Raw genomic sequence first — 24,822 nt, 5'->3', positions numbered from 1 at the left:
TCTCTGCTGCCCAGCTGGATTACTGCTGCCCCGGCGTACTACGAACTCTCGCCAGCTCCGAAGGCTTCCTGTCTCAGCAGCGCAGCATCCGCAGCTCTACAGCTATCTCTGGCTCTCCAGCTCCCTCTCCAGTCCTCCAGCTCCTGCATTCATCATTCACCTGTTCCTTCCTCCACAACTGATCTTAATCAATAAAAACTCAAAAAACAAAGCTCCGTGTGTGTGTGGTAGTGTTCGGGTTCATCAGGACAAATCCTGACACTATCCACTAATTACAACACATAATCAAACCATTTAATATTTAGGGCCTTAAACCATGAGGCAGCAAACAGAACATGGATACAAAAAAGGAAGAGTTCTCTGTACAAAGGGAGCAGAGAACCTGTTTTTGCTTTTAATCATTATTCCATCTGTAAAAATAAATGATACAGCTCAGGCTACTAGAAAGTTTGAGAAACAATTTATCTGTGCTGTATGGGATATGCCCATAAATAAATCACATGTACATAAAACAATACATCACAGGAGATGGTAATAAATTGTGCAAGTGGACATATATTATGAGTACAATTTCAATCTGATCTGAAAATTTTGAGATTTCAGACTATACTCCAATATTTAACTAAAGTCTAGACAGGGGCCAACAGGGGCTAGTACCCCTGTAGAACTGGTCAGGGCCCCTGTACAGAAGAGATATAACTGAATCAAGTTCTTATGATAAGTGCTGGAGCAGAATTGTAACTTCTTTTTACCTTTACATTTTTATTTTAATACTAATTTTAAGATTAATGTCACAGGCTGCTACAAGCCAAATTATTAAATGTTTTTTGGGTGCATAGTCAGTCTTGTGTGTAAATAATTGAGAAACTTCTGCACCTTGGTCTGTTTAAGGGGAGGGACTCTTGCTGGGAAGGACTTATGTTTAAATTATCCTGGAAATTTCTGACCGTAGGCATCCTTGCCATAAGACTCATAAGTTAATAATAGTGTGTGCACAAAAATTGACTTGACGTTTTGTGTTATTCTGCTATTTGCCACGACACTCACCCCGTCCTTAACAAGTGCAAGAAGAGCATACGCAGTGGCCTCCCGTGCAATAATAATTCCCCTTGGAACCGGCCAGTGGGATCGATCTGTGAAAGACATCAACACACTATTAAGACACCTTTTGTGTGATGAGCTTCTTGAAAATGTTATGTATGTCTGTATTTTTAAACACTTTGCATTGTGAGGTTTTGATATGAAATATTATGAAAGAACACCTGGGGCAGCAAACTTGAAGAGAATCTCTCGGTTCAGTTTTTTATTCATTGCCAGGGCGTATGATGTCAGCGCCACAGCGTAAGGGTTGGTGAGGCTCCCCAGTCGCTGTTCCAGGTAGGTTTCTGCTTTTCTAATGGTGTTTGGAAGGCTCTTTTCAAAAAGCAAAGATATGAAAAATGATTTACAATAAGTAAATAAAAAGAGATAAAAAGTTGAGTAATGTACCAGTTTACACCTTGCAAGAACAAGTTCCAAGTTAAGTATACTTAGGTTACAAATATAATTTGTGTTTGTAGCACACCATCTGCAGCGTTTTCTATATTTAGTATTTCTACATACAGTGGATCTCAAATCATAAACACCCATGCTAATATGTAGGGTTACTACAGACATTTTTCCACTATTGATGTGAAAAAAACCCACAATTTGGCAAAAAACAACAACAAAAAGAAATCTCTTAAGAGGAAAAATGTAGATGAAATAATCTTTAAACAAACAAGTACACACTTTATTGAAGCTACCACCTAAAACTCTAAAAGGACTTAAAACTCGACAACTTTGTCTAGACATAGGGAGATTACAGAAGGTTGTTGTCACAAGTAGCCCACAAACATGTCTAAGTAGTTTCTTTCAGAGTTTTTCTTTGTCTCTTTGCAGAAATGGCCACTGTTTGTAATATCCCTGTGTTCTCACAATTTATCTAATTATAGATGACTGTCTTCACTATGTTCCCTGATAAGAGGAACAATGGCGAAAAGATCACATTATAATCGCTGGAACCTCTCTTGAAAGGATGGACATTTGGAAAATCTGATTTGGACAGCTGTGCTTTATTTTTAATCAGATTCCCTCTACAATTAAGCCCAAAATTATCCCTACCCCTGAATGGCTTAAAGTTAAAGTAACTTTATTTTACCAACAAGTCTCCTCTGACCAAACATAATATTAATGCTTTAGATTGGCCCTGCCATAATCCCACCTTGAATTTGAAAGAAAATCTGTCAAAGAAGCTAAAGATTAGGTTGACGGCAAGGAGACCTTCGAACCCCTAAAAAAGTTTTTTGGGGCTCAACACCAAAAGAGATTGTCAAAATGTCAGTGTAGACATCTACAAAGCTAGTCAGCAATTATAAAAGGGGTTTGCTTGTTATCATGCTCATGAATCTTTTTTCCATTGTTTATTGAGGTTATAAATAATCAAAAATTATATAATTTCATATCAGACACAAACTTCCTGACTAAATGGAAGATTTCTTACATGTATATCTGCCAGTACTATAAACAATATTTGACATAACTAACTGCAAGCAGGTTTTATCATGGTCCATTTTTCTTTCCAAAAACCCAGCAATCTAAATGTGCACACTCTAAGAGTCTCTTTACTTAAAACATTGTTGAGGTATGTGACTCACCTGTTTTAAATTGTTGTTATGTCAATGACAATTCAAAACCGTGCCAAAGCATTGAGTATAGAAAGTTAAAAACAGTGTATTACTGAGCTATAATGTGATGAATCATTTTAATTTATGATAAAATAAATGGTGTCGAACAAACAGTATGAGAAATCTGACAATTTTATGTATAGATGGGTTACTCACAGAAATACTGGAAGAACATATTCCACTTGACTCCCTCATGGCAATTAGGCAAAAAGCAGTCATGGAGGCATCTGAATCTACACCGCCCACATCCCCCTGTGCAATATTGGATACAAAACTTTTCTGTTTTCTGTTTTGTACATTATTTAGGATCCATTATTTGTATTAGTTTTACTCACTATCATATTTTTATCCCAGACTTCTCCAATTTCCACAAATAAGCCATCAGGTTGCTGTGTGTGAAGAATCAGAAACTTGATGGCGCCACAGATCACACTGGAATCAATGCGGGCATAACTTGTTGCCATGGAAAACACCTTGGCAACATAGGCAGTCAGCCTTCCCAGTAGAGAGGTGAGAAGAGGACAGCAGAGAAAAATTATTTTCTTGTAAATCAACTTATTTTAAAAATATTCTCAACTGTCACCCCTAAAATACCAAAAAGGCCTAAAAAGCAAATCCAAAATCAATTAGATGTGCTTTTTGAACCTTTTGGAGTAGATATTTGGTGTGTTTGTAATAGTAACACTTAATTTTTTTTAAATGAGCAGTCTAATCTGATGTACTGGTAACCAGTTTTTAGTTAATGAAGTTGGAACACACACAAACTACGCTTTTTCCTTGTTTTGCTTTTTTTTTTTCTTTGTTTTGCAGCTGCAGACTGAAGCAAGGAAGTGCTGGCTAAAAAAAGAGGATCCAAAAGAGACAAGTCTTTTCTATGACATGGCATAAAACACTCTTCTGGATCTTTTTTCTGTGAATATGATCAGGCGTTCTCCAAAACTTTGCTAAAATGGAGATCCAGACCAAGGTTATTATTGTCAATTAAAAGTAGTGAAATTACAAAAACTAGAAGTAAGACAAAACATTTTAGTTAACTGAAATAAAAATTAAAACAAGACCTTGCAAAAAAACAAAATAAACAAACAAACAAACAAAAAAAACAAAAACAACGGAAACTAAATTAAACTGTAATAAGAGTTTACAAAACTAATTAAAACAATTAAAATTTTAAGAGAAAATTTACTGAGTTTTCATTTGTGTGTCTTTATCATAATGCATTACTCAAAATCTATGAATTCTTTTAGGATTTTGTTTTACACAACTTTTTCTATTTATTTTTTTCAGTCTTTCCCCTGGTATGTAAGTCGTATTACATAAAAGACTAAAACTATAACAAACTAATAAAAACTAAACTGAAACTAAGCATTTTCAAAATAAAAAAAACTAAACTAAACTAGCAAACAAATACTAAAAACTAATCAAAACTAAAATAGAATTAAAAATCATAACTGCTACTGGATATTTAAATCTCCACAGCAGTGGCTGTGGGGATTTAATTATCCAGCCCCAGAAGTGATACATCCATGTGAAAATAATTTTAATGGCTACAACCTGCTAACCTGACTCTCGGCATGTGGATTTCGCTCAGCGGATTTCGCTCAGCCTAGCTCCACTCACATTTTAATGTGTTTGCGTCTCTAGTGGCACGCGTTTTATTGACAGTGAGCTGACAGGAAGAGGGGGCAAGACAGGCAGCAAAGCGCCGCGGGTCGGAGTCGATCCCGGGCCGACCGTGTCGAGGACTAAAGGCCTCCTAACATGGTTCGCGCAAACCGCTCCACCACGGGCGCGCCCCGGAAAACAAAACTTGCCAAATCCGGTCGGGAGAAGGGCGAAAACATTGTTTCCACCAACAAATGCCTTCAGAGACGTTCTCTGATGTTCTTTTAATGAAACAATATTAGGTAGATTGGACAACACGGAAGAAATAGCAGCATCAATGTTAACGCTTGCTTCCTCGATGCGAGCCGCCATTGCTGTCTAAATTAAAACAGTCTCACGTCACGGTTGCTTCTCTACTACGTCACATCTATGAAACTCCAGCCCTGCGTCCTGATTGGCTAGACATTAAAATTGGTTGGAGAAATCACTCTCTATGGGAGATGTCCCAGATGGATGTGAGTGGAGGTAAGTGGAGCGACATACATCTGGCGAGAGTCAGGTTAACAACCTGCATGCCTCAGAATGAATGTCTGCACTGACTGGCCCGAGCAACATGCATGAAAAGGATGAGGAGGGAGTTTCAAAAATAACCTATGGTTAATACAATTGGTTCAGGAGAATCTGCAGATCAATGCAACTGGTCACCAGAGGTGTTAATCATGGGACGAGGGCCAAGCCAGGGGTCCCCAAACTTTGAGACCGAGGGCTGCTTCATTGGGGTTGTGTCATACGAAGGACTACCAGTTCTGATCTTTGAACTAGAAGAGTCGGAGTTCACCTTAACTTTATGTACAATAAATAATTTTTTTGGGCTTTGTTATAGATATTTTCATTTTTAAATCTATATAAATGCAAACGTGATTAAACAAGAAAAGTAACGTGAAAAAATTATGTTTTAGATGCAGCTCACTGGTGGATTGTGCTTGTGGGCGCCACATGTGGTTCTCAGGGGCTACTTGGTGCCCACAGACACCAAGTTAGTGACAACCATTTTGAGACCACAGTCTTTAAAATGGAAGCCTACAGCAAAAACCACAATGCTTAGAAGTCAGAAATTCTTTCCACAAGGACAGCGGTGTCCCCGTGACCACTAAGGGGTTAAAATATGGCATCAAGTGTGTATCTCACCAGGTGGTGCTTTTAGAGTATGAAAAAATAGCAAAGGATCCATCAGGTTTATGATATTTAAGTTGTGTTCCGTAACCTGCAAAAAAGTCAACAAAAACATTTTATTAACATTTACCTATCACATGAAACTGAAATTTGAGGAAATCTACGGTGTGTATTAAATATTTTTAATCTGTTTATTATGTTGCAGGTAACAATTTCTTTTTGTATCTGGGCCTAAGAAGCGGTCTATAAAACTTACCAGTTTTAATGTGTTGTATAGCTTTGTTGCGCTTATCAAAGCCCACAGCTTCCCATTGGTTGGTTTTGTCCAAATAAATGGCAGCAATGACAGGTAGGGTCATGGCGGCCATGTTCTGCTCTCCACAACCACGAGGCTCGTTGATTAGAGTACCCATAGACTCCCCACTAATGGCATTATCCAACAACGAATTCATCTGCCCGATTCCTGTGTTTACAAAGTAAAAAGGTTTTTACCAGAATCTTGTCATTGGCAAACGGACACATGCATCTCCAGCTATCTGTGCCGTGGTGTCTCTGCATTTGGGGCCAGTGGGGCCAGGCCCCACAGGATGGCGCTGTGGAGCTCCATGTTCACAATAATCAGTGGAACAGGATCGTTCTTTATAGAGCAATATTGTAAAGAAATACAGATTCCGTTATCAATAACATCCTGTTATAAACATTTGTGTCTATATATCTAAGTCTGCCAAAACAAAGACAAGTTCAGAAGGCTAAATCCTCTTGAGGCGCCTTGATATTGGGGCCAGACAACCAACGTTTGTTTATGATGAAAATCTGAAATCACAGGGCACCTGCCCAACACGCTTTTAGGGCACAAATCCTGTGGCCCTAAGCTCTGATCGTCCAATCAAAATATTTGAATTGCACACGTTACGTTTACGTTCTGCTGCATAGTGTGCGACCATTTAGGCAAGTCAAATTTATTTGTATAGCACATTTCAATACAAGGACAATGGAAGTGCTTTACATGAATAATACATAAGTAAATAAAGCCAGAATAAAAGCAAGTAAAAAAAAACAGTTGGTATGAGATTTAGGAAAATGTAAACAATTGAAAACATCGGTAAATGGAAACAAAAAGCAAATATTAATCTATTGTTGGTTAATAATATGAGTGAGCATTTATTTGTAATTTTATGTTTAAAAAATCAAATTACACACCCAGAGGGTGTGTAATTACCGGACCCTTTAATAAGGGCTGTCAGGTCTCTGTACGACCGGTGTCAGAGTCTGGTCCGCATTGACGGCAGTAAGTCGGACTCGTTTCCGGTGAGAGTTGGACTCCACCAAGGTTGCCCTTTGTCACCGATTCTGTTCATAACTTTTATGGACAGAATTTCTAGGCGTAGCCAAGGTGTTGAGGGGATCCGTTTTGGTGGCCTTAGGATTGCGTCTCTGTTATTCGCGGATGACGTGGTCCTATTGGCTTCATCAGGGCGTGATCTACAGCTCTCACTGGAGCAGTTCGCAACCGAGTGCGAAGTGGCCGGGAAGAAAATCAGTGCCTCCAAATCCGAGACCATGGTCTTGAACCGGAAAAGGGTAGAGTTCCTTCTCCGGGTTGGGGAGGATGTGCTGCCCCTGGTGGAGGAGTTCAAGTATCTTGGGGTCTTGTTCATGAATGAGGGAAAGATGGAGCGGGAGATTGACAGGCGGATTGGTGCGGCGTCTGCTGTGAAGCAGGCGCTATACCGATCCGTTGTGGTGAAGAGAGAGCTGAGCCAAAAGGCGAAGCTCTCGATTTACCGGTCGATCTACGTTCCTACGCTCATCTATGGTCACAAACTTTGGGTCGTGAACGAAAGAACGAGATCCCGGATACAAGCGGCTGAAATTAGTTTTCTCCGTAGTGTGTCTGGGCTCTCCCTTAGATATGGTGAGGAGCTCAGTCATCCGGGGAGGACTCAGAGTAGAGCCGCTGCTCCTCCACGTCGAGAGGAGCCAGGTGAGGTGGCTCGGGCATCTGGTCAGGATGCCTCCTGGACGCCTCCCTGCTGAGGTGTTCTGGGCATGTCCCACTGGGAGGAGGCCCAGGGGAAGACCCAGGACACGCTGGAGGGACTATGTCTCCCGGCTGGCCTGGGAACGCCTTGGGATTCCCCCGGAGGAGCTGGCCCAAGTAGCCGGGGAGAGGGACGTCTGGGCCTCCCTACTGAAGCTGCTAACCCCGTGACCCGACCCCAGATAAGCGGAAGAAAATGGACGGACGAACGGAAAATCAAATTACATTTAGCTTATATAAAATGGATTTTCTAGTGTGTTGGTTTGTTGCCAATGTTTGCAGCTGTGCCCTCAAAGCAAGAAGGTCCTGGGTTCAAATCCTGCCCAATCAGGGGACTTTGTGTGGAATTTGTTCTCCCCATATCACAAGACAAGGGTGCTGAAGTATTAGCATCTTCAACAGCTGTCATAATTTTTAGGATTTAGTGCTGCAACATTATATGGATACAATTGAATCCAATATAAGTAGTTTTTGTATGTACTACTTTCTCTCACCTGTCAAAGATATTAGGGTGTTCATAGGTGTACTTGGAACCAGATCGGCCATGGAAACGTTACTGTTAATAAGTTCCACTTGTCTGCCGCCTATGAGATGAAACGTCAAGATAAAAGGTTCACAAATAGGAAACCAAACATTACAGTTAGTATATTGTGGTGTTCTGAGTGTACCTTTTCTAGCAGGATATAGTGTTACTTTTGTTGATTCTGTCATCAGCACGCCTTGAGGCTAGAAAAACAAACCAAGAGGGAAAAACCTTGTGTTAATTTATTTACAAATCTGGGTGTCTGGCGTAACCAAGACACAAAGATAAAATAAAGATTCAGGCCTAGCAAAAGTTTACCAGAAGAAATCTGTTTTAAAATTCATCATCATCTACAATTTCTCAAGTGGGGGAATATTTTGAGACAGAGCTGGCAAAGATATCATTAACCAACACTGCCTTCATAAACGTTTATTGTAACTGTTTTGCAGAGGAATGTGAATTTGAATAGGTCAGTCATTAAGCAGATAGACAAACATAAAGTTAAGGGGGAAATCAATATCAGACCAAATATTCAGTACTTTGAAAAAAATCAACACAAATTATTGTCTGTTTTATTATTTCTTTAAATTATTTAATTGCAGGTATACACCAAAACATCATTATTGTTTTACGCTTTAAAGAAAAGCTTTCAACAAAATGGATGAGTATAATGTTACACCATACCCCATAAAGGCTGGACTGGCTCTCTTTGATTGAATCAACCTAATTAGACACCTGATTTTGCCGTTGACCAGTTTCTGACTTCAGCTGTGAAATATTTGAGGGGTTTAGGGGCAAACTTGTATAGCGTCTCGCGTCTCTTGTTTCAGTTCAGTTTCGAGTCACCCCACAGTATTTTAACGAGATCAAAATCTAGCCCTTGACTGGGCTGATGACTTTGCTTTTCTTAATTTTCAGCTAGTCCTTGGTGGGCTATTTTACGGCTAGTCTATTATTTCCTTCAAGCAGCGTGTCCTAGCTGAACATGGTAGAGTTTAGCTAGGACATGACCATGACACATTCAACTCCATGCTTAACAGCTGACCTTAGGTTCTTGTCCTGAAATGCTGTATTTGGTTTTATACCAAACATGTTCTGGTGTGCAAATAATTCTATTTTTGAGTATTCTGTCTGTGAACATGGTTTCAAATGTCTGGGTCATTGTGTGCATTCGTTCTGGTAATCTTTAGTCTCATCTCGAGGGTGTTATTAGAATGCACACCTCATGTGAAAGTCACACCTGTGCAGACTCTAACTGTACAATCAGGCACCTTCATATTAAACTTGTTAATGAGCGCATGGTTTGTCATGAGAAGATTACCAGGGGAAGCGCTAGGACACGTAGGTAGCCACATCTATGGTCTCTTGTGTTCTACAGCAGCAAACTGGGAGGGCAGTGGTGTTTGAAATTATTATATTTTTAAAGGTTGAATTGTTTTAATATGATCGTTTTAGTTGCATTGTGATTTATGAACTGTTGTTACTATTGTATATTATTTATTATTTTACTGAGACTCCTTTTATTGGTGATTGAATATGTAGCACAATGCAGCTGATCCTTGTAACCAAGGCAAATTTATTTCAAGGGAGACTAATAAAGATACTTTGACTGTGATCAACAGGATGAACAATCTGTAATTGCTCTTAGGAGTTTGGCGACTTCAGATACCTACATGAACAACCAGAATCCAGCATGTTGCTAGTTGTTTTGAACATTCAGTGGCATGGCTATTTAAAATTCTTATAAGACATTGCTAAAGAAATAAGCTGCTAAAACCTTACTTTAAAGGCCTCAGACAACTCTTTAAGTCTTACTATGGCGTTTACTATCACAGTCATGTCTGCTCTAGTAAAGACTACACCAAAATAATTTGCTAAACAGGGGACAGCTCCTTTGAAATGCTGTGTAACTACATTTTAAACATCTTCACCTGTGTTATTTTTGCTATTTTTACTGTGGATAAATGTGAGGTTGTACTTGTTTATCCCACACCAGAACTTGAAGTTTTTTTTACAACAATTTACTGAGGACAAGATTCCATTTATTCAATTTTTGTTCATTCATATTACCTGAACTTCACCAATGTGTGGTTATGTTGAGAAAAAAAAGAAAAGAAACATACATACAGTCTTTGAGGGATGTTGCTGAATTTGGTACATTGGATAATCAGGGTGGAGTGATCTTCAAATGTTGTCTCAAATTTTGCTTTTCACCAGTTTTGTCCAATTCAAGGTTTAAATGAAGTCAAGTGAAAACTTGAAAAACTTATCCCACGGAATGAGGGAAGTGGACCCTCTCCACAACTTCCACAAAGAACGAGCTGCCCTATGCAGAACTTTTGAGAATGGCTTTCCAAGTATGCAGTATGTTTAACCTTTGTTCATACATTTTTACAAGCAAGCAAGTGAAGATTTTCATTGATCTTTGAACACTGAATATGTCAAAAATGTATTACCTATGAAGGTTTTAATTGATTGTATTCGTCAGAGATGTAAAACGTAGTCCAAACAACTGTTACTTTGCAGGTAGGTTGTTTCAGCACAATAACAGCATAGAGCAAACCATTGCATTTGTCTCTCTTACCACCACACGCAACATCTTCTTAATTCCATCTGAGAGGTAAGAATTTTTAACAGATGCTTTGATCTCAATAGGAAAAGATCCGTGCTTCATGGGAATAATGATAAATGGTACAGATCTCGTAGATTGGGCTCCAACCTGGACCTCATCTTGAAACCACTTTTTATTGTAAGCTGCACTGCAGATATAATCTTCCTCTTTAAACTCAATGCGGACCTTTAAACAGATTGAAATGGAGAGTTGGGAAGACAAAAAGACAAACAGTCAAATATTTAAAGCAAAGTGGAGACAAAGAACAAAAAATGCAGAAACTTCCACAATGGTTTATAATTGGCTCACTGAGAATCAAGATACAAATGAATTGCCATAATCTGAATATTGGAATACATACCATTTAAAGTCCTTCACACTGTGTGCAACACATGCATTTTAAAAAGGAACAGCTCAAACTCACAGTTATGGTGTCGTCGTTGTAGTTGTGGATAATTGCCTTAATTTCCAGCTGCTCTCCTTGAACAGCGGAGTAGGGCAGCCTGAGGTCAACAAAGAATGGCTTCCAGACTATGGCCTCTAATGGTTTGGCCACACAGACACCTTTAATAAAGCAAATAATAATAATAATAATAATAATAATAATAATAATAATAATAATAATAATAAAAAATCTTTAATAAACTAGTTTCTATTTTACATGATTCAGGTGTGCAATAGACATACACGCAGTTGTCCCATTTTTGTCAATATAATCATCAGAGAGGTCTAAGTGATCATTTCACAAATCAGAAGGTTAAAGCTTAAAGGATTACATGGAAAAAAAAGACAAAGCAGGCTGTGCAAACCACCTAGCCGTACCATGAGTTCTTGACAGACTGATGCCAGTCAACTGCCAGGTTGTGATCGTGTCTGGAAAGGGAAATGTTTTGGTTGTCAAAGTCACCGTTTTACTGAAAGAAAAGGAAAATATGATTTTGGTGAGATAAAATGTAACTGTAGGGAGACATTTTTTGTGTTGTTGTTCTTACCAGTTAGGGTCATTGGTAGGGCATCCACTCAGTCTGATATCATTCCAAAGCCAACTTTCAGGGAAATTGGTACGAGTCATTATATCATTTCGGTCAGTGTAACCATCATCTATCTCACCTTGGGAAGAAATTAAAAACAGCAGCCATTTTTATTTTGAATATGTTATTTATAATCACACTAAGAATCAATTGCAAGTACCGCTCATTTTTGTGGTAATATCTTACTGCGAGCTAGGTGTAGGACTTCCACCTTCTTGTCATCTTTCTGCTTTTGCATCTCTTCGCAGCAATGCAGGAAGGCCTGCGCGCATGATGGACCATCCACAATGTACTGAACACGCCTCTTACAGCTGTATGATACAGGAGTTTCCTTCATACCATCCAAACAGCAATCTTTTTGTAATTTGTCTGTATATTGACTTACTAAAAAGGAAGGAGAAAAAAGCAAAGGCATAAAATAAGGAGGAATAAGTATATAAAGATTACAGTTCCGCCTTTATTACAGACCTCCAAGATAAATTGACTGACAAATTGCAAATATTTGAAATCTATTAAAAAAAAATCTAATTGTCCCTTTTTAAACTGACAGACTGCAAACTGTCATAATATCAGACTTAACCTCTCACACAGCAAAAGATAATACATGCAATTCTCACATATGGCTTCATTGCCATACAAAAGAAATCTCATAAATCCAAGTGACAGCAAATACCAGTCTTAATATCAAGAAGCAGTGATGAAGAAAATGTAAAAACTCTGGTGGCACTACCAAACGGTACACATCACAGTGTCCACACACCGAGTGCTGGTAAAATGCTCCCTTGTTGCTACTTTTTTTTTAAACTCTTACATACGTCTTATGACCTGATCTCCAGTTAAAACACTCAGCCATAGATATTAGACATGTCAAACATTTCTGCGCCATGCAAATTAAATAAACATCACATATAATGTTACTTTATTAATATACAAAATCATGGCAAAATGTAATCTACATGAGAGAAACATTAATGGTTTTGACATTAGCACCATTGTCATGCATCATTAGAAAGAAAGAAAAAATTCAGGTGCGCCCAAATGCTAAAGGTATATAAAATAGTGGATAAACATAAAATAATTCTTTGTCAACCTCACTTAAAAATATATGCAGGTACTGACTGCTTAGAAAAAATATTCTTACTCAAACTGGTTCTGACTTCCATGACAGTGCTTGCTCGCTTCCTCCTGGTGTGGGCAGGACATATTAAATCTAGAGATAAAAAAACACCAAAACACAATTTTATAATCAAATTCCTAAAAGTAGAGAGTACACAGCAAGGAATTTCCTTTAAGATGAAGAAATACTGAATTTAGGAATATGTGAGATACTGAGTACGCATGTAATTATTGTCTTCTTGTATGATGCTTAAATTGATATATTAGCCCGTTTATACCTTGGTTTAAGTTGTTGAGTTATTTATCCTCTTCTGTAAAACATGGAACACCAACCTCGGGCTAATTACAATCCATTGCTTGATAGATTTCTGCTGCTCGTTAACACTTCATTTCTAAGCAGCCAATCACATGGCGGCAACTCAGTGCATTTAGGCATGTAGACATGGTCAAGAGAATCTCCTGCAGTTCAAACCGAGCATCAGTATGGGGAAGAAAGGTGATTTGAGTGACTTTGAACTTGGCATGATTGTTGGTGCCAGAAGGGCTGGTCTGAGTATTTCAGAAACTGCTAATCTACTGGGATTTTCACGCACAACCATCTCTAGGGTTTACAGAGAATGGTCCGAAAAAGAAAAAAACATCCAGTGAGCGGCAGTTCTGTGGGCGGAAATGCCTTGTTGATGCCAGAGGTCAGAGGAGAATGGCCAGACTGGTTCGAGCTGATAGAAGGGCAACAGTGACTCAAATAACCACCCGTTACAACCAAGGTGGGCAGAAGAGCATCTCTGAACGCACAGTACGTCGAACTTTGAGGCAGATGGGCTACAGCAGCAGAAGACCACATCGGGTGCCATTCCTTTCAGCTAAGAACAGGAAACTGAGGCTACAATTTGCACAAGCTCATCGAAATTGGACAATAGAAGATTGGAAAAACGTTGCCTGGTCTGATGAGTCTCGATTTCTGCTGCGACAGTCAGATGGTAGGGTCAGAATTTGGCGTCTACAACATGAAAGCATGGATCCATCCTGCCTTGTATCAATGGTTCAGGCTGGTGGTGGTGGTGTCATGGTGTGGGGAATATTTTCTTGGCACTCTTTGGGCCCCTTGGTACCAATTGAGCATTGTTGCAACGCCACAGCCTACCTGAGTATTGTTGCTGACCATGTCCATCCCTTTATGACCACAATGTACCCAACTTCTGATGGCTACTTTCAGCAGGATAAGGCGTCATGTTATAAAGCTGGAATCATCTCAGACTGGTTTCTTGAACATGACAATGAGTTTGCTGTACTCAAATGGCCTCCACAGTCACCAGATCTCAATCCAATAGAGCATCTTTGGGATGTGGTGGAACGGGAGATTCGCATCATGGATGTGCAGCCGACAAATCTGCGGCAACTGTGTGATGCCATCATGTCAATATGGACCAAACTCCCTAAGGAATGCTTCCAGCACCTTGTTGAATCTATGCCACGAAGAATTGAGGCAGTTCTGAAGGCAAAAGGGGGTCCAACCCGTTACTAGCATGGGGTACCTAATAAAGTGGCCGGTGAGTATATATATATATATATATATATATATATATATATATATATATATATATATATATATATATATATATATAATAAGTAAAAGGCTAGTAACAAAAAATGCTCACTTATTTCTGATCAGAGAACTTTGAACACTTCAAATGATGCATTTCAGTGCATTTCCTCTTTTAGAAATGAGTAGTATTTTTAGAACTTTAATCTAATTAAAAAAACAGGAGATTGATGCACAAACTTAAATTTATCATGCAGTTTCTTTTAAATAAAGCAATTCAAATACATTAGAACATAATAGAATTTGGCTAAAAGCCTCTTTGCAAGTTTCATATAAACCACACTCTCTTTTTATCGATTAACAAACCTCTGACAAATACTGGCTAAATATCTGACTATTCCTCTTGGCAGAATTGGTAGAGGTCATTGATTATTTGGAATCCTGTCACAGATGTAACCCTGCAAACCAAATTGATAATATGTAGCACTCTCGGTTTACCAAACGGTTGGGTTTTTTACAATCAAATGAAAATGTCATAAGAAGCAGGTGCCATGGGAAACCACAACACGTTATGCTACTCAAGGCACATTTTAGATGGATAGTGACACTGATGTAATCATATCGTTAAGTGATTTTTGCTGTTTTTGCAGCATGAACACGAGTCCTGCTGTGCTGCCATGTTTATTTTGGTTTGTCTGTAGACTCTGCCCCTCTAGCTTTCACAGCTGTATGTCCTGCTTTAAAACAATAATACTGCAATGTGATTGGCCCACTTGTGCTGGGTTGCTTCCCTGGTGGTTGAGGTGGAAGTGGGACAGGATGGATTCTTGTGCATTTGTGAACCCAGAAAAACACAAGAATCCAGCTTACTGAGCAGGACGTCAGAGCCATTCCAGAAACTTAAAGGAGCTATAAGCAACATTTTTATATTTTAGATAAAAATAACTAAAAAATAATGATGTGAAGAACTAAAGGTAATATTTCGGATGGACTATGGGATGATGTCTCACCGCAGATCTGTGTTGTTCTCCAGTCTCGTTACATAGCCGGGCCAGACCGTGCGTGCACATGTACGTGCATGTGAACAGCTGCCATTCAGGGCTTAGCCCCTCCCTGCCCTAAAATACCACCATCAGAACAGCACAGTGTTGGACCAACATGGCAGAGAGCACCCCAGCAGATCAAGATGTTCTCTTGCCAAAAGCATTATCAAGTTATGATTTACTTTAGTTGTGCCTGAATGTCTGTTCCCAAAAATCCTTAAGAATTTTTTGTGAACGTGTCAATCTAGCTCGGATATTTACAATTTTTAACCACTTGAGTGTTCCAAAAGGACATCCATTGGTTTTATATAAACTGGAATGGATAAAGCAGCAAAAAAATTAAGTTCCTGAAGTGTTTCGGAACTCAACAGGCAGCACCTTGCAGTTTTTTGCTGGCGCTGTACCCTCTGCTCTCTCCACAGGTGACTGCAGTTGACTGGTGGACGGGGCACGCACACCTGTGGCTCGTTCTGCGAGTGTGGGAGCATAAGAGCACCGCTCAGCAGCTGGAGGATCCCAGAGTGTTAACCTCAGTGGTATGCCTCAGTGGCCACTGTTTTCGACAGTCTCGCGCTCTTCACTAATTCGTGTCTCCTGTTCTCCCAGGTTTTCTCATGCTTCGAATCTCGTTTCAAAGGTTCCTACGTGCTCTGCCGTTCTCAAGACGAGCCTACGTGCTCATCCTGTCCTGGATTCCTCTCTGGTTTTATCTTCGTGCTCCCTTGGTCGTACCAAGCTGGGCTTTACTCACCTGGTTCCTCCAGCTGTTTCTGACCACCACTGGCGCTGCTTAGACCCCATTCATGTTCATGCTGCCCACCTTTCGCTCAGTCACCAATCTCCATGACGGCGAGGCAGCGCTGAGTTCTCTCCTCCGCTCCACTCCCCCAGGTCTGGTTTCCGTGCTATGTGGTAAGCTCTAGGTTCTTTAGTCACGTCACTCCCTCACCGTGAACCTGTCTAACTCCTGTCCTTTCTCCCCAGACTGAACATATACCGGCCCCGGCCCTCTTCGGGCTCAGATCTGTTGTGACTCTCTGCATTTTGTCTTGCCACTTCTGCACTTGTTAAATAAACATCTTTAACTGCTCTCAGTCTTCCCAAGTGTTTTCTGCATGTGGGCCAAATATGTCCAAAACATGACAGAGTGGCCCATAACCTAAATCAAATATGTGTCATGATTGGAGTTTTGTTATTGGTTTGTTTTGTACTTCTTTCTATTTTACAGATTCTGTCTTAGTTTTAGGTTCTGTCTTAGTTTTTGTTTATGGAATAGTTTGAGTTTTGTTGTGGTTTGCTTTTGTTCTTCGTTTTATATTATCAGTCAGGGTTCTGCAAGCTTTTAGTTCAGTTCTGTTCACCTGCCAACTAACCTCCCTGTTTTTACCCAATCAGTTTGTCACTCCCCTGTCAGCAGTCACCAACCTATCAGTTTGGTTCTCTGTCAGTCACTTCCCTGCCTCTGATTAGTTCCACCTGTTTTCCTGTAATTAGTTTCTTCTCAATTCACCTTCTCACTCCCCTATTTATACCTGCCTCTGTCTCCTGCACTCTGCCAGATCATTGTCTTTATGAGCCCTTGGTGAGTTTTGTCCAGCAGTCCCGTTGTGTCTTTCTGTCGACGTTACCCAATTGCTTGTTTTTTGACTTCTGAGCCAGCCTGTATCCTGAACCTGTTTCTTCTGCCCTGTCTGACTGCTTACCCGTTTTACCAACCCGAATCTGCCTTAGGATTATCCGAGCTTGCCTTATCCCTGTCTGTACTCCTGCCTGTTTTTGGACTGCTTTTCGCGTGCCGATTTTTGGACTGCCATAGAGACCACTGAGCCTGCCTTTCCCTGTATTGTCAAGATCGCCTCCATTAAACCTGCTTTTTCACTCAGCCTGCTTGTCCGGCCTGAATACTGGGTCCACCATCTCCCGTTGGTAACAATTTGCCACAGTTAAAAGCCAAGTTGCTGTCTTGAAACTGATGTATTTAAATTAATTCCACCATTGCCAATATGAGGGATCAAACATCCAGCCAGAATTGTGTCAAAACCTTGTCAATAGCTGAAAAATAATCCATGGATTTTCTTCAACTTGTCAAAAGAACATTTTTCAAAATGTTAGCAAGTGGAAATTGACTGGATGGCAACTGTAACATTGCTTCGCCCATCCGCAAATGTACATCAGGATGATCTAACCCCCAACAGCAAAGATGCTAAAATGGTGATAGTGAAGCTCACACTGTTAACCAAGTCATTTTTGCCTTATCTACCAGCATTGAGTAATAAAAAACATTTCAAATGAGTTGTCAGTATGGTCAGTGAACTTATTTCAAGGTAACCATAAATTAATCAACATCAAAGTTTAAATACCCAACTTATACCCAAATTAAAATATATATTAGTAACTTAAAATTGTTATTGTAGACTATAGTAGATGTTGTCAGGCTGCCATTGAGCTATCCACAGCAATCATTTACTGTGAAATTCTGCATTAGGAGTGTTCTTTTTACTTTACGCTACCTATTAAACGAGTCTTGTTGACTAATCATAGCTGACATAGTTTATGCAACAGATGCACAAGAAAGAATGTTACTCAAAAATATGGAGAAGTCAGACGACAAGAGAGAATGATCTTGTAAACAAACATTCCACCATTTATTTAGCAAATATTAATTTGAAAATACATTTCCTCGGCGTAAAAAAGTGGATAAAGGTACTTGTACTTGGACTGGACCAGACCTGACCAGACTTAAAAAGTCCAGCAGCAGGCAAGTGACTGTGGATGAATTTAGCTTCAAGTAGCGATTATCATTGTGTGCTAATTTATGACCTCTAACATAGTGTAAAGGGCCGGAGAGATGGAGGAACAAAACTTCTTTGTTGAGCACATTCATGCTCCCTCTAAAGCTTTATTCCCCAGCATGATGCTAAAAATGCTGGAGAATAAAGTATTCACATTATCCACTCATAAATTTTTTATACCCGGGTATTACATGGGGATGGCTTTTGCCTATCTCCAGCAATCACTGGGTGAGAGGCAGCATACACCCTGGACAGGTCACAAGTCCATCACAGGACAACACAAATACACACAAGACTAGTTTGACATTACTCAAGTGAAAACAGGAGAAAGGTTTACCTGTTCTGTCCGGTGTTACACCATTGTTGTTGACAAACAACAGTCCTGCATCATAGAACACGTTCATGGCATCCTTCCCTCCACCTGGTTTGCAGCCTGTGTCATATTTCTCCACTACATCCCATATCTAATCAGAGAGGTAGATTAAAGAAACAAAATGTAACCACATGACATGAGATTGGAGTTCCACCACAGTGATTTTATCTTTTTAAAAATATTTCATTTTGATGCACGCTAAAGACTAAATGTGCGTATAACACTGTTAATTAAACAAGGACTAAAATACCAATCCTTCACAAAAGTAAGAACCAATGTAAATACTTTAATGAAAAATAACTAAGGAAAGCATGCAGGAAATAACAACAAACCCCCAAGGATCATGACAGTATTGGAGAGTGTGTCCATCGATGATGTTCGGAGTACTCATGGAGAATATGGAACTGTTTTCATTAATTAACATAATGTAGTCGGTTGGTCGGACGTGAACAGAGCAGTGGATGTGGAATCTGGGGGTTAGTCTTAGGATTCTTTGTGCATTCAGGCACAGTAGTGTACTTGATGACGGTGATGCAAAAGATGACTGATCCAAGAGTGTGTAGATTATGATGACTGATCCAAGAGTCTGTTTGAAGGACTGGAACACACCACCACTCATTTCTCCCTGGCGGATCTCCACTTCAACCCCAGCAAGAATTCAAGCCTTCATTTCTACGATATCCCTCTCCATCAATTTCCTAACTATCCATTCCTCTTTAGAGCCTCTGCTGCCCTTCGGTCCGAGCTCCCAATTCTGAAGTCCTGACAACTCACATCATTTCAATAAACCTTTTAAAAACTGTGTTGATCTCCTAAGTGTTTTCTGCATGTGGGTTAAATCTTTGGCAAAAACCATGACACCAACCCTGGACTAATCTAACCTCTGCCAACGTCTCTGTACATGGACCCTGTTTTATGTGCCCTGACCAAAGAGCCTTGCTAAGCCCTGGGATATCTGATCTATGCTTCTTCGCGCATGAACTGTGTCGGTCTTCCTACTAACACCACTGGATTTTGATATTGCTTCTGTTGGATTTTCGGATAGCTGCATACTAAGCCTGTTCTGTCTACTTGTTCTTAAATCTTCCCCCTTGCCTGCTGCTGCCTGGTTCCCCTCAAAAGAAGCTTGGGCAACCATACTGCTTTCTGGAAAAGAGGAGTTATTTGGATTTAGATCCTCACGAGGAATGATTACCTAGAGGTGCATTCTCGTTGAATGAAACAAATTCAACCAGAATTAACAAATCCTAAAAATGTTGGTGGCGTTCTGTTTGAATCTCTGTAAATTATCTGACTCATTTGAAGCCACTAACTACTAAAGAGATTCTCATGTGCTCCTTCAGCAGTTTTCTAACACCCACCAGCTGCAGATTTAATGAGGACATAAGAAGGTTATTTTGCATTGTATTGCTAAAACTTGGGGGCACATAACTGTGGTAACGACATACAAATTACAGAAAAATATAAAAAGATGGCAGTTTGACGCAAAACACCTGACATAAGTGAGTATGCACTGCCTGCACTGTCGATTAAACAATCCCATAGGGATAAGCAGGTATGGACAATCAGGGGGAGTACTGGATGAATCAGTACATTTTCTAACAGTATATGAACACATTAAAAACATATTCCTCTACAGCAAATGTCTTATGAAAAATCACGTTTTTTTCATAGCATCCATGAGCATCATATACCTTGCTTGTCATTTATACACGTCCAAAAAGCCTCGGAACTGGCTTCAACATTTTTTGACTTTTTATTTAGCTTCAGATTTTTATAGTTTTTGTTCTGTACATTTGAAAAATCCTTGAACACCAGGGTTTCTGCTACATGTAATTGATGGTGGTCCCCGCCACATCAAAATTAAAACCGCCACACCTTCAGAATGAATTACAAAATATGTTAAAAACAATGTAAAGCTCATAATATAGCATAGCTACTGTATATTTGCACATTTATTCTAATCATAATCAGAGTTTAAAATTAATTTAAATAACATGAAATGTTAAAATTTACTTTATTTAGAAAAACTAACATCACTGGCTCCTCTCTGTCTTGCTGCAAAGCTGCTAGTGAATGAAGCTACTGGAGGCTACTGTGTTGCGCTGCTCTTGGAACTGAAGGAAAACTAGAGACGACAGTACAGTGTTGCCCACCGTAGCGACTCTCACTGTATTTAGGGACTTTTCAGACTCTTCTAGCAACTTGTATTTTTAAAAAAAGCAACTAGAAACAAATCTAGTGACCTTTTCTCTGTAGACGCTGCCTATTGGAGGTGACGTTTCAGCGCATGTCGGATGGGTCTCTCAAGCGGCCCCAGTGCATTTAATTGTACTGAGGAAGCTGTTTGCCCAACTAAAATAAATCATAACTCCGTAAATAATCACTTAATTTTCACATGGGTTAGTTTGTTACAAATGGCAGAGATGTGTGGTTATGATACAGGATGCTGTTGCACATAAAAATATGTTTTAATGCTGAAAGATGTTTAAACAACGTATTTCATAAATGTATGTTTTTTTACAGACAAACACATGGCATCTTAACATATAAATATGTGATTTCATACTGAAATACTTTGTTTTATGCTATTTAACAAAGAAAGTCGTGTGGTATGCCATATTATTAAATATGTAAATAAATATGTGGTGTCATGCAGAAATACTTTGTTTTATGCTCTTAAACAAAGAGACATGTGGTATTACAAATTAATCAATAAACATTAATACATAATAATTAATACATTTTATATTTTAGTAAATAAACAAGTTAATTTAAATGTATTTCACTCGCTCACATGTTCAAGCCTGAGCCTTCTCTACACACCAACAAAAATATCTTTGAGTGCTACGCATACACACAGTTTTTTTTAATGCTTGGAAATATGTTCTTTAAAATTTCCAGGTCATTCCAATGCTTTACATTACATTGCTTGCACCTAAGGCTTGAGCTCAAGACCCCTGAAAAAGAACTGTTTTGCACAGCTTCTTGCATGTGTTGGTACGCTGTAACGCCAGGATACTTAATTTGGCAATGTGATTCAGCCTTAATTTGTGAAATACGGTGATGACAGATTAATGACCATACAATTATGGTCCATTTGTTGGGTTTCTGCATTGTTCTCACCAGGTACAAACTCAGCTTTAGAACCAATCTTAGCCCAAAATGGTGATCTGCAACTTTCGATAGTTATCCCCGGTTATTCTAACTATAAGCTGCAGAAAATATGGGTAAAGGTTCTCCCTCTGCGTTTACTCCAATTGGCTGCTATGCAAGCCTTGATTTGGAGAAACCCATCCAATTTGGCGGTGACACAGGATGCGCTCAAGCACTTAACGAGGCATCTATGTATATATGCCTGTGCAAATTCTCAGTTATCCGGGTCATCACAACAGCAAACAGGCTTAAATCAGAGACAACTGGACTTTTGTTCAGTTCTTTCTGAAGATCTCTGACTTAGAATGTGCAGAGGAGGATGGGCCTCCATGTCCTTAAAAACAGCTGTGCACCAACTACAGGTTGCTCAAGTGCGAGACACCAGAATTGACAAAGACTCCTGGATAGGTGGCAAAACCTCTTCAGAAAGAACTGAACGAAAGTTTGGTTGCCTCCGATTTAAGCCTGTTTCCTGTCAACGTACATCATGTCTACCATTACTGTGTCAGGACAGCTGTTAGAGCTGTGCGATCGTGAGGGCTCTCTATTTCCCTCAGCGCTGTCTTACAGGCAGTTGACTCTTCCTGACAGCCCTGCATACAGTCAGAGCAAAGAGAGCAGCGAGGAGACCTGCTCTGTTTTCACATTGCAAATGTACAACCTAAAGCTGGTGATGATTCTGCCCTGGATTACAAAACTGGATATAGATATGAAACAGTTTTTAATCTAGTCTCTTTTTTTCTCTAACCGTTGCACCAATTACCTGATTATCACACACCTTGAATCACTTTACGTAAGTACAACATTTTAGACTTTGAACGTCATCAGATATTTTTGGATGCAGGTTTTTAGAGTTTTAAATGGACTTGCTCCTCCTCCTCTAACAGATTTTATAAGCAAAAAAAAACATTACAAGAATAAACACCAGAGCTTTAACCAGAGGAGACTGTAATGTTCAGCGGCGTAGGACCAATTTGGCCAAATGGTTGCGTCCATCAGAGGAGCACAGTTATGAAACACACTGCCAGCTCATGTTAGGGGCTGTGCAACCTGCATAAGTTTTAAAATCTCCTTGAAACATTGGTTGAAAACTTACCAGACATGTGTTCACAGGTGAATTGATCTGTTTCCTTGGGCCTGTTAACCAAATTCTATTGTGATTTTATGTTATTGGCATCTTAGATGTTTGTGTCCACTCTGTTCTTTCCCGTAGTGTCTTGTTTAATGTTCAGTGTTCTTACCTGCCTTAGGACAGTGGATGCAAATTAGCTGTTGTGCTAATTTTGGCATATTTACATTGATGCCTTAAGCTGACATGTTGATGAATGTGCATTGTCCTAATTCAAATAAATAAATAAATGAAATGAAATTTATTTACCTTGTTCAATGTGTGTTCCTCTGATTACTGTGGTTTTGGTAAAACTAGATGTACATAGCATGGATTCAGGCAATGGGTATACAAATTCATACATTATTCTATAAAGTAATGTGAATGGATGTTGCATTTCAATGAGATTTTATTATCACCCCCCAACACACACACACACACCCGTTCGACCACCACAGTTAAAAAAATTCTAGAGGAAACCCTGAACACCATAAAATGTACCTTTTTCTGTGTCAGGCGATTCTTGTTGTTCAACGCGTAGACACTTTTGTCAACAGCCACCAACCCCACTGTGGCCCCTGGATCTCCTGTTATTTTTAGATTGAAAGACCTGCGAGGTTCATAGCTTGCAGTGGGCCTCGTCATTTCTAGTTTCAGCTAAAGGAAACAGGAATAGAAAATATACATTTCCTGATCTTTTACTACAAAATAATGCACCATCTATTTAGTTTATGTACATGAACTTTAGACATCATTATTGTTGTTTCTCTCACCGTTCCCATGCAGGTGTCGGTCACATCCACCCAAACAGAATCTGATACCAGTTCATTTTTGTTTGTGTGATAGAAGGCTACAATGCGGAATGATGGCAGCATTTCTTTTGTAATATCAACCATAAATGCCATCTGTTTTAGATTGCCCCTTTGTCTGAAATGTTTCACCAGCTGACCTCTACTTAAAATCTATGGAAAAAAAGTTTTTCATTAATCCTTCATTACTTATAACAATTATGATTCATGCACATGTGCAAACTGCAGAATAACTCTCACCATGTATGTGATGTCTTTTTGCTCAATTTCTGGCTTGGTAAAGTACAGGTCGATTTTCATCTGTTCACCTAGCTTCACTTCAGCTGAATGAACACCTGAAATATTGTTTCACAGATTTTTGTACACATTTAATACACTGCACTTTCATGTTTGGCATTACTTATATTTTACTTACTCGGAGCAACACTTACTTAGGTGAAGTAAACTATTAGTTGGGGATTTATAAGGGAAAGCTACCATTGTGGCTTTTGCTTGCCGATGCGATAAAACTTGGGGATGGTTGGTCCTTGCCTGTGAAGAAACAACTCCAGTGAAGTAAAATACACATAGATAAGCCTAAGGTATAGCACAGTCTTATGCATTTCAAATTCCATAAGTAATTTTACCACCACCAAAATATTCAGTACAACTGTCCTCTACAATCCCCTTTTGTGACTCATTAAAATTTAAATAAACCAAGACTTTGCATCAGTCATCTTTTTCTCCCAAAATGCACTACATTGTTGCACTTGTAATATGACAAAGAGTGATGCTGAGTAAAAGCAACAATTAAATATATGCCAATGTAGCAAAACAGAAATTTGGTTTTCTGATTTTAAATTAAGCAAGATGAAATGGTGGGGGGGCACTCATCCAATAACTTCTATGACTGCAGGTGTATAACGTTTGGTGTAGAGCAGTGGTTTTCCTGGTCCTCGGGGACCCACTGTCCTGCATATTTCAGGTGTTTCCCTGCCCCCCATATAAGAAGAAGCCACTGCAGCACTTGATGGCTGCTGTAGAGGTAATGCAATCATTTGATCCAGGTGTGCTGGAGCAGAGACACATCTAACATGTAGGACAGTGAGTCCTGACGACCAGGTTTGAAAACCCCTGACACTTAGAAACTTCCTGACCTCAACCTTGCAGAACAGCTTTGGGATGAACTTGAACAGAAAGTGCCATTCTGGTTTTCA

At 39.4% G+C, this 24,822-nt stretch overlaps 1 protein-coding gene across 1 annotated transcript in view; it reads right to left on the bottom strand.

Annotated features, from left to right (window-relative positions):
• Nucleotides 1-24,822, bottom strand: part of LOC105922094 (complement C3) — a 53,747-nt gene that overhangs the window by 14,877 nt on the left and 14,048 nt on the right. Inside the window, exons 12-30 of the mRNA XM_036137296.1 lie at nt 24,058-24,157; nt 23,867-23,961; nt 23,591-23,779; nt 23,319-23,474; nt 18,518-18,644; nt 12,828-12,896; nt 11,873-12,070; nt 11,648-11,765; nt 11,478-11,569; nt 11,080-11,219; nt 10,629-10,841; nt 8,190-8,247; nt 8,016-8,105; nt 5,737-5,943; nt 5,496-5,571; nt 3,041-3,200; nt 2,862-2,957; nt 1,263-1,413; nt 1,048-1,133 (exon numbers count right to left, since the gene is read on the bottom strand). Coding sequence (XP_035993189.1) covers nt 1,048-1,133; nt 1,263-1,413; nt 2,862-2,957; nt 3,041-3,200; nt 5,496-5,571; nt 5,737-5,943; nt 8,016-8,105; nt 8,190-8,247; nt 10,629-10,841; nt 11,080-11,219; nt 11,478-11,569; nt 11,648-11,765; nt 11,873-12,070; nt 12,828-12,896; nt 18,518-18,644; nt 23,319-23,474; nt 23,591-23,779; nt 23,867-23,961; nt 24,058-24,157 — 2,421 coding nt within the window. The remainder of the gene's footprint in view (nt 1-1,047; nt 1,134-1,262; nt 1,414-2,861; nt 2,958-3,040; nt 3,201-5,495; nt 5,572-5,736; nt 5,944-8,015; nt 8,106-8,189; nt 8,248-10,628; nt 10,842-11,079; nt 11,220-11,477; nt 11,570-11,647; nt 11,766-11,872; nt 12,071-12,827; nt 12,897-18,517; nt 18,645-23,318; nt 23,475-23,590; nt 23,780-23,866; nt 23,962-24,057; nt 24,158-24,822) is intronic.

The sequence above is a fragment of the Fundulus heteroclitus genome, chromosome 5 (assembly GCF_011125445.2).
Source record: "Fundulus heteroclitus isolate FHET01 chromosome 5, MU-UCD_Fhet_4.1, whole genome shotgun sequence".
Lineage (NCBI taxonomy): Eukaryota > Metazoa > Chordata > Actinopteri > Cyprinodontiformes > Fundulidae > Fundulus > Fundulus heteroclitus.
The sequence above is the reverse complement of the archived record's forward strand: the minus strand, read 5'-3'. Positions and strand labels throughout refer to the sequence as shown.